The sequence below is a fragment of the Bemisia tabaci genome, chromosome 5, assembly GCF_918797505.1.
Source record: "Bemisia tabaci chromosome 5, PGI_BMITA_v3".
In the NCBI taxonomy this organism is placed as follows: domain Eukaryota; kingdom Metazoa; phylum Arthropoda; class Insecta; order Hemiptera; family Aleyrodidae; genus Bemisia; species Bemisia tabaci.
In genome coordinates this window covers 6,152,070-6,167,577 of record NC_092797.1, presented here as the reverse complement: position 1 = coordinate 6,167,577, position 15,508 = coordinate 6,152,070, and the positions used below count along the sequence as shown (strand labels likewise).

At 36.0% G+C, this 15,508-nt stretch overlaps 1 protein-coding gene across 3 annotated transcripts; it reads right to left on the bottom strand.

Moving 5' to 3' along the window:
- Positions 1-411: 411 nt before the first annotated feature.
- On the bottom strand, positions 412-14,893 carry LOC109034928 (aladin). 3 transcript variants are annotated; one of them, XM_019048357.2, is made up of 12 exons: positions 14,740-14,893; positions 14,250-14,438; positions 13,358-13,555; positions 11,090-11,217; positions 10,530-10,668; positions 9,552-9,757; positions 8,153-8,312; positions 7,274-7,443; positions 6,293-6,532; positions 2,980-3,108; positions 2,371-2,455; positions 412-1,878 (listed from the first exon to the last, which is right to left on the bottom strand). In XM_019048357.2, the coding sequence occupies exons 3-12, from the start codon at positions 13,481-13,483 to the stop codon at positions 1,627-1,629; spliced, it is 1,635 nt and encodes a 544-aa protein (XP_018903902.1). In that variant the 5' UTR covers positions 13,484-13,555; positions 14,250-14,438; positions 14,740-14,893; the 3' UTR covers positions 412-1,626. The 3 variants fall into 3 exon arrangements, with proteins under 3 accessions (XP_018903902.1, XP_018903903.1, XP_018903904.1); XM_019048358.2 differs by having other exon boundaries at positions 14,260-14,438; XM_019048359.2 differs by lacking the exon at positions 14,250-14,438.
- Between the last annotated feature and the right edge of the window lie 615 nt (positions 14,894-15,508).

The window sequence follows — 15,508 nt, the reverse complement described above, 5'->3', positions numbered from 1 at the left end:
GTTTATGGCAGAGAAGATCTCGATTCGTGGGAGATCTGAGGGCTAGTTATTGAAGTAGGCAAACAAAGCAATAGACAAGGAAGACAAAGGAAAAATAGAGCGATCCTATTGGTGGAGGCTAGTGGTTACAATGGACAAAAGAGGTAAGTAATAGACTAACTAACGACAACGACTCCACAGTTAGTTTATCGTTTTCCCCCTTGGTCTGTAGGAACTACACCTTTTAGCCAATAGAATCCATTTTCCCTGTGTCTTTTTTGTCTATTGCTTTGTTCATTAATTTCAATGATTAGCCTGCTGAGACTTTATGACTCTATGACTGATGTTGGCAAAATTACATTATTGGGGAAAATTAAGTAGTGAGTTAGTGACCTTGAGAAAATTTAATTTATCGCAACAAACTATACAGAATACCTTTAGTATGAAAATATCACATTTATTACATAATTAAAAATTGTTTCATAATACAAACAAGAATGACAGCAATGATAAACTTGTTCTAAATTCAAAAAATAAAAATTAAAAAATTAGTGTAAACCTGCAGTATTTATCTCATACCAAGGAGTCATGAAGTAGGCACTATCCGCATCGTTTCAAAAGAGTAAATTTTCTTTTAGGCCCGGAAACATAAAAATGTCTTAAAATTCATTCTATCTCAAATTAGTGCATATTTCTGTCAACTTGTTTTTGGATATGAATAAAATTCAGAACCAAATTTACTTTTGACTTCTTAAAACTTGTGTTGGAATAATTATTTGTCATGATTGAAAGATTGGATTCAAACAACATTTTTATCTAAGGAACGATACTAACTTTTTGGAAATAATTTCTGAGGAGAGCTTAAAATAGTGCGGTATTCAAGAATGTGATAAACTAGAGAAAGGGGAAAAAATTAGTTTATCACTTTTAGGATACTTACCTAAGATTGGAAATGCAATTTAAGCTAAATCACCAATTATCTGAACTCGGATAATGTGTTCAAACTCCGGCTAATCTAAACTAATTTTCGTATTTTCTCTCAACAGGCAGAGCAAACGCAAATTTTTGAGAGTAGGTATGTAATTTGTTTACTTGTATAGTTTATCCTTGTTTATTTAACAACACATTTTGTTTCTTTGTGTATACTTCATCACATTTTACGAATGCAAAAAGTCAAAGTAAGCTCGTTGTAGAGACCCCAGCATTAAACGAATTTTCCGTACTCCAAACCGGCCGACCGCCACATTACCTCAGATAATCTGAGGTTTAGTACTTAATACTTAAGAAATAAAGAATGTTGCTTCCATTGAGGGACTTGGAGAACAAGGCGCAAGAAAGCAGTTTTTCCTATTTCGAGAAAAACGTGTTTGAAGTTTCTAAATTATATGAAGCCTCATGACATTAAGAAAGTTCAAACTCATAAACTGGATTTTACCTGGTTTTTACTGGAATTTTTCACAGAATTTATTTCAAACCTAGATGTAGTTGAAATCACTAATATCTCTTTTTTTTCGAAAATCGCAACTGTGTGCCTAGTCCTCCAAGCCCCTCCATTATAAGATTTTTGAGTTGAGTTTTCTCATACAATGTCCCTTCAATAATCAACAATCAATGCCACACAAGCATTACAGCCTCACTGAGCTACATTCAACCTCTGTAGGGAGAAAATAAGATACTGTCCTCATAGCCAGTTGCTGACGGAGAGAATAATCCTATGTCTGATGTGCTTTGGGAAAAATGTCGGTGATTAGAACTGGAAGGTCTGGGTTGAGACTCCCTGAGAGGTGTTTTGTTTATTGTGAGGTTTCGTTTTGACTCGTTTGCAAACCGATCTGCGGAGGAACTTTGAATATCTACATAGACAAACGGGAAGTATTGAACTCTTCCACTGGACCAACCCTGAAAAAAATAATGATGAAAAAATGAAAGAAAGAATGCTAATCAAGGGTGAAAGATTTTCATTTCAAAACTATTGTCATTTTCAAGACTACTTATGAAGCTAGGCTGGATGGTTTTTTTGAGGTAGAAAGATAAAGCCGCTACAAGCAGACGAACATCAAATATCTTGAAAAAACACAACTTGAGCTCTGTGAGGCCCTCTCCCTTTCCTTGTATTATGTAACATATTATGTAAAAAGTATTTTTCATATCTTCAGAATTTTGAGAAGACTTTAGGAAAACGCTTGTTTTTTATTCGCTAATTTTTAGGTCCATGTAAGCTTTTTCTTCATTTTGACAAAATTATTGACATAATTTTTGCTTTCCTGTTTTTGCTTGTTCTGAAATTACGCCCAATGACACATTCTAAAAACAGTTGAAAGAGCAACTTCCCACTTCCAGATTGGCATTCAGGCGTGAGAGGAATATAGTACTGAGATTAAATTTACTTACGATGGTAAGATTGGCTCCATCAGCAAAGTTGGATTGGAAACTTATAATGCTCGGTATTTCAGAGGGGTAACCTTTGATCAAGCAGCTGTAGGAAAAAACAAAAAACAATAATTAGGAAATTATTAAGCTACTTTCACTAAACCTAATTTTTTTATCAGATATAAGCAATTATATCTTGAAGCGAGGCTGCAAAGTGATCACTGGAAATGCGGCTAAATATTACAAATGTGTAAAAAGACAAATTGGGAAACTGATTCTGAATTTCTCATTGATTACTGATTAGGAAACCGCATTCAGGTACAAGAAAAATAATTACTGAAAAAAGGAAGAAAAAAAAAACCATTTTGTGTTAGTGAAATTTAATTCATCTTCTCTATGAAGAAAAATAAATCAAATTCATAAATAAACTTTACTAATAACTGTTTTAAACTTGCTGGAGCGAGCCTTCATGGTCAACTCGAACTTCTGCTCTGTGAATGGATGGATCTCAGTTTTGCTTTCACTAAGTATAAAGGAAATCAATTGGAAGGATTTTTTTTACGGATGATGAGTGATATGCCGGGAAGATAGACTCAATACATAATGCAGATAGAGAAATACTTCACTTACCATCGAGACAAATGAATTTTTGGAGAGATATTAGTTATAAATACTGCAATTATGTCAGAACTTGCAAATGATACAGCAAGATGCCTTCCGCGTGGATCCCAAGACATACCAATGATATCACCACCAATTCTGAAGCAACAATTAAAAAAAAAAAGAGGACTTTCGTGAACAATGGTAAGCAAGCCAAAAAAATTCACATGATCTGACACAGTACAGTGGACTCTCGATAATTCGAACCTTGATAATTCGAAAACCTCGTTAATTCGAAGGAAAGTCTGTTTCCCTTGAAAATCTCTCGATAATTCGAAGAAAATCAATGCATTTTTCTCCCCTCGTTATTTCGAAATTTTTGAGCTGGCGCGGCCCTCTATAATTCGAAATTGCGACGAAAATTCTCTCTGTAATTCAAAGTGTGGGAAGTTAATATGGTCCTCCCTCTATAATTCGAAATAATACGGTACATTCCCTCTACTATTCGAAGTCAACTGTTTATGTACCTGGATGTCTGGAAGAGCTGATAGGATTGTCAAAATGTAAACATGTAATTAATAGTTTTAAAATTGAATATAAATAATTAATACTTAATAATAATTTAGTGTAATTTTTATCTCCGTAAAGAAATAAACTGATATTTTTGGTTCCTTTTGACGTAAATCCGTCCATTTGCCTCTCTACATTCGAATCTCTCTAATTCGAAATTTCTTCAAATGAATCTTTTTAATTCGAACTTAATTCGAACGAATTAAAGTTTAATTCGAACTCTCCTTATTTCGAAACCTCGCTAATTCGAAGAAAAAGCCGATTCCCTTCAATTTCGAATTATCGAGAGTCCACTGTAATGATATTTAGCTCCTAGGTTTGAAGTTTAAATTGATTGATGTCCTCATGATTCACAAGGTGACAAAAGAGCGGTAACACTAAATAGAAAAAGATGAGAAAGTTTCAATTCCTAAAAAGGTGAACAAATCAACACCATTCTTTAAAGTTTTCTCAGGATTTACTTGGCACCGAGAAGGAGAATTACGGAAGTTTTTGGAAATTGCCTTTGAGAATTTCTTTTTTAAATAAATGAAGTATGATGGGAAGTCTGCAACTTTGCAAACCGAGATATGCGGTTTGGGAGTTTCACCATCGACACACAATTAGGAAAAGATAGATGAATTTTCCTATTTTTGTCAGATTCATGAATTTTTCTGACATTAGAATGACAAAATGTCGATAAAAATATGGAAAAATTTCAAGAGCGAGTAGAAGCTAAAAGTAAACATTTCAACTTTGAATAATGTATTCTATAAAGGTTTGATAACAACAGTTGCAAAGGTTAGAAATCGATAAGGCTCATTTTTATAGTTAACATTTGGAATTTTATCATCAACCTTAATTGATTTTCAATTCTGTGTAGGGTCATTCCACGCCTAGGTAGTCCGGGGGGTATTTTTTTTCCCCCCTCCAAATGACCCAACAATATTTATTTTTGGACTCCTTAATACTCCTAGTTTTTGGAAATATATGGGGTTTACATCCGTTTTGTTTTTTTTCTCGCAATTTTCACGTGTTTTGTAACCCCATTGGTTAGCTTCATCCTACTGTAAAAAGAGTGACAGTTTGGTAGCAATATTTTCTGGTGTTCCCGCCAAAACCAAGTTTCAGTTTATGTTTGCAGTTGTCAAGAAACTGATTCAATGTGCTCCTGCAAAGTTTCAATTTTTAAAAGTAATTACTGTGTATTATATGTAACTTTTAAAACTTAGTGTACTGACTGTCACACCCGTTACGCAAAACATGGGTTTTTTAATGTAACTATTTTAATTCATGTTATTTTGAGATGCTAATTTTTTCCGTACGTCTTCAAGTCAAGTACAGCTTTGGAGTATTTTTTCCAAATTTTTATTTCAACAATTGATAGACAAAACTGCGTAACGGGTGTGACACGTTACGGGTGTGACCAATGAGAAGAGGCTTCAATTATGCAGATGTTGCCTCACTTCTCACCATTTTTTCTATGGTTATCACAAGAAATACACTCATATGCACAATTAGAGGTATGTATACATCTAATAAGAGAGAGATAGCCAACTTTTTTGCCATATTTCAGTATTTAAAGTGAATACACCTATCTCAAAAGGACTTCAAATAGAACTCGTTGAACTCTCTCCGATTGGATTGAAATATTTTCACTTTACTATAGGCCTAGACCTACCGTACCAGGATTTTTTTTTGGTTAATTTGGATCATGCGAGGTCCAGACCGCGGGGACGAAAGGGGAATCCTGGGCTACCCGAAGAAAAGCCCTGGGACGGTAGGTCTGGGCCACCCTGTAGAAAAATGTAGTTTTGGCATGTTCTACATTAAAATGCGTCAAATTGCTGATTGATTTACTGCTTAGGATTGCCTGCAATAAGAGTATGAGAAGAAAAGTAAGTTTTTTAACTTTTAAACTCTCTCAGAAATGATGGACCTCAGAGAGACAATCTGTCACACCCGTTACGTCACACCCGTAACGCAAACGGTAGGTCTGGGCCACCTTGTAGAAAAATGTAGTTTTGGCATGTTCTACATTAAAATGCGTCAAATTGCTGATTGATTTACTGCTTAGGATTGCCTGCAATAAGAGTATGAGAAGAAAAGTAAGTTTTTTAACTTTTAAACTCTCTCAGAAATGATGGACCTCAGAGAGACAATCTGTCACACCCGTTACGTCACACCCGTTACGCAAACTCTCCCATTTTTCAAGGAAAGAAAAAAAGATAATCGAAAACGGATCATCGGCAGATGAAGCAAAAACCCTTGGCTTCATCATATAATTTAATCAGATTTTTAAATTCATAAAATTCGCTGAGTTTCCACTTTACACTCACTGAGGAAAAACTCACTTCCAAAATCGGTCACGCCCGTTACGCAGCCTTTTAATTTTTTCCTGAGGAATGGAACAAAGTAAAAACAATTTCTGATAAACTAAAATGATCTATAAAAAAAGTTCTTTCTGCTACTGCAGATAATTTTTTAATTAAACCCCAAGAAAGAGTTCAAATTCTTGTTTAAAGTTAAATTGTTGTCACACCCGTTACAATGGAATGACCCTGTATGAGGTGAAGTTTTTCCACACCCACTAAAAGCGTACTCATAAAAACGATTTGTAGCAGTATAAGTGGCTCCTTCGATTACTGCATTTACTTTCTATCTTTGAGAATATTTATCTTCAGACAAATTGATCATAATTTTTTAAAAAGTTTTTAACAAAACAATTGAGACTGTTAGAAATATACCTGGCAACAGCCAAAAAAAAAAAAAAAAAAATTTTTGAAATACTTGCCTTTCCCCAGACACTAGTTCGATAGGAGTCAGATCAGCTACGATGACTGCGCTCTTTTTGTCTTCCGTAGAAGGAGTATCAAACAATGAGTAGTGAGGAGAAAAAGTCAGAGCATAGATGGCAGCTTCTGTTGTAGTCGTGAAAAGAACAACGGAACCACATGGCGACCAACATGCATTGTTCACATGCCCCGATGACATCGACCACCGATCACATTGCCATTCTTCTGTATTCCAAATCCTGGGAACGATGATAGTGTAAATTCAATGAGAAATAATATGGATAGAGAGACACAATTCTTCATTTTTATGCTATTACTTACATTGAAAGGAAATTAAGAGTTTAAATAAAAACATCAAAAGCACCGTTCTTTAAGTGAAAAAAGTACTATCGATACGAAAAAACAAAAAAAATACTCTTAACCGCATCGATTATTGAGAAGAGAGCTGCAAGGAACTACTAAGCATATTTAAAAAAAAAAAACACCTTGTTATCTTCATATCTTAAGACTCCTTCTCAGAGCCTTCATTCTTTTGTCGCAAACTAAGTTGAAACAGACTAGCTGTTATGTTAAAAAGTTTTACCCCCTGCTGCTAATGCGAGTTATGAACTGATGACTACGTTCCATCAGAGATGCAAAAAATTCTTTGCCCTCTCGTTTTAATCCCAAATCTTTCAAAGCCATGACCTTTTCTTTGTTCTTCATTCACAAATTGGTGAGATTCAGAGAGGACATGCAAAATTCTCCACAGTTCAACAAAAAACATGCAAATTTCTCTAAACTTCTACAAAGCACATGCGAATTTCACAGTGATTTTCGAAAAAATGCGCGATTTTGAAGCTTCTAAAATTGACTTCCCCAATATTCACAGCCTTTCCATTGATCACGCGAGCAGCTGTGTAAATCAGGAAGTTCCTGCACCCCCGTGTTCTACGATGAATGAATTGAAGTCGAAGTATGTGATGAATTGAGTGACCTACCTAAAGACAATATTTGTTGTAGCAGCAAATACTCGGTCATTTGATGGTGAATATGAAACAAGAGAAACTCCGCCACCTCCTAGTCGCCACAGAGGTACTCCTTCTTGAGAATCTACATTCCAGACATACATGATTTTGTCGAAAGCTGATCCTGAGATCAGTAATTTACCCTGCAAATAATTATCAAATACTTCAGGATTGTAAAATAAAAAAATATTACTCTACTGGAATAGAGCATAGGTTGATCAGTTAAAAGGTGAAGAAATAGAAAAGGTTCTGCAACATTCATCCAAGCTAAATAGAGAGCATGACATGCAAAAAAGTGAGGCGAAAATAATTTTATCTTCAGTTTCATCTCCAGACGGAAATAGTACAATTTTTACTTCGCAGACAATGAAATAAAGAAAAGATCATTTTTCATATTAGGTTTTAATTTGGCTTAAAAAAGTTAAGCTTTGAATTTGGAAGTGCAAGTCAACTTCAGAAACAGATTCAGTAAAAGTTAAATTCACTAGATTTGTTGGGAACTAGTGTGACATCCAGTAAATTTGAAAAACAGCTTGTATATACCAGTAGCACGAAAAACATCAGTTTTTCAAATATTTTTTGGGTGCAATTGGTGTTCCTTTCGGAGCAAACTTCAAGAATATGCTTAGAAACAGTAGTAGTTTGATTTGTTGACATCCTTATGGACCAACTTTTTTCCCCTGGCCCGCATCTCTTTCCCATAAAAGCGATGTGAAAAAAATGCTGGCAGGACCCGATTTTCCAAGTGAGTCAGCAAAAATTTGTATCCCAACAGTGAATTCTTAATTGAAAACTATTCGATAAAGAGTGAGATAAAATGATAAGAGTTTGTGCAGCGAAAACATTGTTTACCTCAGAGTGCCAGGACAGACTTGTAACATTAACATGGTTTGGATTGGACAAAACTACCAGACAGGATGAGGAAGGACGAGTCATAGTTGACATGGGATCTATAGTCCAGAGGCAAATACCTGCTGAACAGCCGATGGCTAACTCAGAACTACTGAGTGGTCTGCAAGATAAAATCATAAAAATAATGCTTCAACATCAACATCTCCTAACTTTATGAAGTAGAAATCACAACAAGAAATACATCAGTAGAGGTACTTTAAAGAGCATTTCCGATGAAGTAAAATGAATCATATAGGAGTGAAATTTTTGGTATGTTAATTACTGAAAAACAGGTATGTGATCAAGATTTAAATACGTACATTGTTATTAGAAGATTAGGATGAATTGTCGCACCATCACAAACACAGTATTATTTTAAAGGATCAGTGTACTTATCAGTCATTAAATGCACTTCAGGCTAAAATCCTTCCATCTTCAACAAATAAAATAAATTAAACAATTATGGCACGATAGAATTACAGTCTTAGGAAATTTTTATATTCTGTGAAATTTTGATTCTACTGTGTTACAATTTTTTTCTTCATTTTATTTGTTGAAGATGGGTGGATTATGGCCCAAAATGCATGCGATGACTGAAAAATAAACTGATCCATTTCCAAAAAATAGGTTGTTATGGTTTGACAATTGGACGTATTTCTGTTAAACGGAACTAAGCGCCATGGAAAAGCATTGCGAGCATAGGACGGAACAAGCATCGCGTTCCGCAACACCCGCCAATCCAAGCCCCCCTCTCCCTTTTTTCCCCTATGGCGCTTAGTTCTGTTTGATAGAAATACGTCCAATTTATCCTGTTTTTTTATGTGTTGATCACTTACACAAAATGCAATTCAATATTTACATATTACCATTCGGTATGAAGATAGTAACTCATTCCTGCTTTCAACAAAATTATGAGTGTTCGGATATGAGCCGATATGGAAAAAGAAAATTAATGTACTTCTACCTAATTGTTAACACCAGGATGAAACATAGTAACTTAACGCCAAACTATTGTCAAAGCAGTGTGAATTGGAATAAACAAAATAGCTCCGCTGTACGGACTATCAATTTGGAGTCATACCGATATTTTGAATACCATATTGTATCACTATTTTGAGAATCAAATGAAGGTTTCATCAATTTCATCAATCTCAATTTTCTCCATCCATCTAGAAATACAAATTTTGCCCTTTAAAAGACAGCTTCCTTCCAGTTTTCTGGCTCACAGTGATCTCCAGTAATCACAGTACACACCAAGAACACAAGAAACTCCACCAAGAAAACCTTCCGGGACAGTTTTTTCACTCTGCTTAAACAACATCTAGTTGGCTCATTCCTGGAATATTAAGTGGATACCAACCTCCAGGCTAAACAAGTAACATTTCTCTGACGCTGATGTTTGATAACTGGAGTGTGTGAAGAATTGGCATAAAACACTCGGACGGAGTCATCATTTGAACAAACTGCGATTTTGGTGCAGTGCGGATGCCACGCTAAAGCTCTGATTAAACTAGTCTTCCACTCTCTTGTTTGTGTGTATTTTGGCAGAGAGGAAAGTTCATTTTCCTAAACAGAAAAAAGCAAGAAGAGTTAATCGCACTGGCTACCACTTTTGAGGAAAGAGGAAGCTTTTGAAACTATTGCCATCTTCTGCTACCTGGATGATCGATGTAAATGAAGGCACTTTTCAGAGGTTTGGCATTGAATGAAGAGAATGGAAGTGAATTGTTGGGAGACCATATTCAAAATTCTGCAGCATTCCATTTGCTTCTACTGTGATCATTGCTGGACTCATAAGATTTTGGAGACGCAAGTGACAAGTTAGAAATGGACTGGACTGCATTTTGCGATTAGGAACTGCAATTTCTGGCTCATGTTAAAAACAGCATACATGCCATAAGGATCTCTAAGCAGTTGGGTGTTTTTATGGAGCCTGAAATTGTGGTTCCAAATTGCAAAATAATGTCCAAATGTGAGTCAAGCATGGACTTTCTATCTATATTTGCTAACCCTAGAACTTGTATTAAGCCTCACAAACGACTCTTTGTTTTGACATCACAATTTTACAACTGCGAACATTTACATACAAAACAGGTTGGACTGTTTCACCAAGCTGTTCTTTGTCATTTTGGTACTTCATTTGCAGAACCAAATTATCATGGTAACAGTGATTCCTTCTTGAATCAAATCTAAGATTTTTTTTTTCTATATCTAGAGAGTAGGATAAGGGGGAAAGAAGAGAAAAAAAGGATAGTTTAAGTACCTTTAACATCTGATAAATCCAGAATCATCATGAAACATTGTAATGTTGAACAACAAAAAGTTTACATAGACATACCTTCTTACGGATGATGGGGACTATTGAATTTGCAGCCATTAGAAAAGAAACTATTTTTCTTGTTACATTCCGTAATAGTGGTGGACACTCAGGAGCAGAAATTAAAATCTGAAGAGAATCCAATGCACCATGCTCATACCTTTGAAGAGAATACATCTGATGAATGAGTGTAATAAGCAAAACGTGAATAGAAGCATTAGGACAGAATTTCATTCTGTGAATGGAGGACGAACAGCAAAAATATCAGGTTGAAATGTTCTCTTATAAAAAATTTGACAATTTACAGAAACTTTGAAACACTGCATTGCAGTAATACGTTTTTTCATGTTCATCATTAAAATAATCTTTTTTCTCTAAGATTTATCCAAGAATCACTTCGTACTGAAGAGGAAAAGAATAAGCACAAAAGCTCACCCATGAATGAACATTGGTACAATAGACTTGGTTTTCGAGCTTAATTCCTGTTTTCCAATCTGGTGGACAGAATTTTAAGTAATTATCAGCTGAGCAATTGAATAATTTATCAAAATAAAAGCAAATATGAAAGTTTTTAAATTTACCAAGTTACTTGAAGTTTTTTCCAAAGGCTGTTATTCTCCGGTAGAAAAAGAGTAGATGAGGAGTGGGTTTCTTGCCTGGCTACATGTATTGATTCTCGTGAAATATTTATTACTGGATGATTGCTACACTGTAACAATAAAAGAAAAAGTATGTAAACTTTATCAAAGGTCAAGAAGTCACCTAGATAGCATCTTCCAGCCTAGAAAATTGGGACTGGTGGTAAACTTCAAAACAATTTTGAATCCACTGAGCTTTCAAATAAAATTCTGCTGTTTCTTAGACACTTCCAGAAAAATGGGAGCATGAATCTAGAAGATACCAAGCCAATTTTACATGCAATGCTGTAGTCGTACTAGAGTCTACGCTAAATAAGTTTACCCACTTTTAGCTTGCAGCAAAAGATCCGCCAACTGGATTCTTGCACTTACTTTATAAGGAAAAGTGACGTCAGACGATGATCTAACGCAGTCTAGAAGTGCGTAAACTTCTTTGGCATGAACTCTACTGAGTGAAGTGGGAATAAAAAAAAATAACCTAAAAATTACAGAGAATTCCTTTTTTTCCTCTCCCCCAAAAAGTTACTGTACCTAGAAAAGCGAAATTTTGATCAAGGTAACTCGATTTGGGGTCTTCAAAACTACCAACTTCCAGAAATTGCAGCTTGAAATTTTCAATGGTTTTCGAAAATAGACCAAACGTTACTTTCCTGACACCCCTTGTATTTTACTGGAAATATCGAAAGTATTGCAATTTTTTTTTTAAATACTGTGGTGGGTCGGTGACGCCATCCATGCCACCTGAAAACAGGGGGGTTTAGGGTGAAACCGCCCGGTATGGCAGCTAGGGGATGACACAACGTGTGCTTGCATGGTTGCAGTACAGATGTTCACGGTTGCTCAACCATAACTGAAAATATCGGCGACAATAAAAAGATACGCTGACTGACCACTGGGCATACCTTGTATGAGTCCTAGAATACCAGTCTTGAGAGACGAAGCAGCGAGAATTCACAGGGACGTCTAGTTCCGGTGAAGTCAAGATGTACGTATCAACGAGGACACCTAGTTTTGGTGACATCAGAGCATCTCATATAGTCGCCGATGTTTACAGTAACAGTTGACGCAACCGTAAACATCTGTACTGCGCCCATTCAAGCACAAGTAGCGTCATTCCTAGTTGCCATACCAGGCGGCTTCACCCTTCCCCCTGTTTTCAGGTGGCATGGATGGCATCACCGACCCACCCCAATACGATTGATATCATCTTTTTTTACATTTCAATTTCTTTTCCCCATTTACTTTAATTTTGGGGACTTAAAAAACTATGAGACTTCTTAAAGAAGTAGGTAGCTAATTTGACAGGTCCAATTTTGGTGAAATTTTCTCAAACCAGGGAAGGCATTGGACACAACTCGCGCAAAAAGTTTTCACAGTTTAAAAAAAGAAATTTGGTTTAGAAATGACAATTATTGTGATTTTAGCACTTTAAAAAATAAAGCTGAGTAGGCACAATGCTTGCCTTAGAAATAAGAAAATAAAACGGAATGGTAGCACCTGAGAATGAAGTGCGTAATACCTACAGAGTACATTTTTTTTTTTACTCAAGTAGCCTATCGGCTAATCCCATTCAGTTCTATACTTGCCTATCTTATCCTTTATTAGATTACTTTCCTGTCTGCCTCCCTCAATAATCTACCTTCGCCCCAATTGTCATTTTGATACACCCTCAATTTAAATAGCAAATTCCACTTAAACACACCCAACCCCAGTTCTTCTAATTTGTAGCACTTGAATTTATTATACTCCCTCACTCCTTTGTAGAAAATCATTTTGTCTACTGATCCCTTTTCATGATATGCCCACACTTTAACCCCCAGTCTTGTTCCTTGTCCCAACATTTTCACACTCCATAAGTTCTTTTATTCCTCAATTCACCCCTCTTATGTGTCCCTTCTTTATTTTATAGATAAATATAAAAACCCTGTATTTAACAAATAATTCAATACATAACCACTCCAATTCGTTCAACATTACTCCAATATTTTCCTCTCTTCCCCTATTCAATTTGTACCTCATTGCATTATTTTGCCCCACTTGTAACCTTTCTATTACCCCTTTCCCCGCTTCAAATAATAACGTTGTACAGTGGTTTAGCACCGCCCCTACTACTGCATAGTACAGCAACTTCTTTCCTTCTATCGTTCTAACATTTTCACCCCAATGTATTACATATCGTTTCTTGAAAATCTGAAACAAGCTGATACTTACAACATTTGTAAATATGCTGAGCTGAACATTATTTACGTCCACATATTGAACTTTGCCATCAAGTTCGCAAACAGGAAGAACGTCTTCTACAGGAAATGCAGAGAATGACTGGAGTGTGCAGATCATGATTTGATGGTACTTCTACAGACTGCGTTGAGAGCTGAGTCTTGATTCGTGAGAAAACACAGCAACTGGCATCTAACGGGGCCCAAAAGTATACATCACTCTTATGCAGAAAAGAAATTACACTATTTTTCGGTTTCAGATATTTGAATTTTGGTGCTTTTTGGACAGTATTTCGTCACTTCTAGCTGACTTAGTTGCATTCTTCTTTTACTCTAAATACAGGTGATGACAATGAGTTTCAAGAGGTACCAAAAAAATAAGAGAGTACAGATCAATCCGGATCAAGATAAGAACGAGGGGGATTTATATCCCCAAATGAGGCAAGCAGAGAGAAAAGCCAAACTGCCCATGCATAGATGAGATGTAGATTGACCAAGTAATCGATTATGGGACTGGGAAGGAGGTAACTTTGTTTCTGGGCAAACCTGAGCCTTCAACCATATCCTTAAACATTTTGGCTTCATCATATTAAATAGTTACTAAGAATAGGGAGAGAAGAGAGAAACCCCTAGAAACTGAAAATAGTTCCACAATGTAAACAATAAAATTTCATACTTATCAGATGTCTTTTCACAACTACTGAGTCCATACCAAGTAAGTTTTCCTCACTTCTAGACTGCAACAGAAGATTGCCAGACGTCACTACTACACGTAAAGTAAATGCAAGAAGCAAGGTGGTTGATCATCTGTTGCAGTCTAAAAGTGCGTAGATTTACTTGGCATGGACTCGAATGGTATTTTGAGGTAATGATTCGCTCTTACACACCTAAATTTACCTGGATTGTACCGCCAATTTAGAATGATCTGTTGGACCAAACTGCGATGATGATGTTGGAGAAAATATTGATGTCAAAGAATCAATTTGATTTTTTCCAAGGAGGCGACACAATTCAAGGACCTGTCATAACTTCTCGGTTTTGGATAAAAAAAAAGTGATGCCTGAAAAGAGTCACCCCTGCAACAAAGGACACAATTTACATTTTGAATATTGGAGGAGATTGTACGAAAACTGCGAATAATTCAAATGATGTGCAAGTCTGCGAAGAGCAACGATAACTTTGGGTGATTTGCAGACTTTCTGCCATGAGGTTTCCTGCACTGCATATTTGCAAGGGCTTTGAGGAAAATCTCTCCAATCGACTCTGTAGGTTGAATGTTTTGCCTTTCATTCAAATCAGGAGGAATATTAGAACTGTACTTCATTGATCAAATAACTTACGAAGCAGTGGAGTGTCGAATAACTCATGCATACTTACTGGCGTTTATCATCCAACGAGCATTAATAGCTGCTGCTAAAAACTTGAATTCCAAATTAGAACACTTTATAAGAGTAATCGGAATTTCTTATGATCTTAGAATAAAAACACTGAAACTTTAAAATGCTTTAAAATTGAAGCAAGGTTTTCACCATGATAACGACACTACAATGAGGTTAGGGTTTGCATCAGGCGGGCAAAAACAAAAAACAAAACAACAGGTTGTCCCGATGGACAACGCCAACAAAGCTTACCAAGCTTACCAACCATTACCTACCAACTTGTCATGGCTGGCTGAGCTTGAAGCACTTGAAGCTGAATATTTTATGACAGAAATTTTAATAATTTGCTGATTAATTGCGCTAGAGTTCGTCAATCACGCGTAAAATTTTGGAGATTTTCGTAGGATACAGTATACAGTCTGAAACTGTCACAAAATGCCGAAAAAATCCTCAGATCAAGCATGCTGCATGACAGTCGGATGCGATATTTTATAAAAATTCATTTAATAGGAAAGTTCATTGAATTTGTTTAACACAGGCTAAAGCGGTTGACGATTTATAGACAATAAAATTTTGCACTTCTGGCTTCTGAGAGAGGCATTATCATGAGTCAAAATGTCAAACTCGTGTGAAGCTTCTTCGTGGCGCGTATTGTCGCTTCATTAAACTGAAGGCGTTTTTAATGTCGGAGCCGGGACTTTTTCGGTTTCCCAGCGTACCACTGCACTGTTGCGTTGAGTATGTGCTAATGACCCAACTCAGAACCT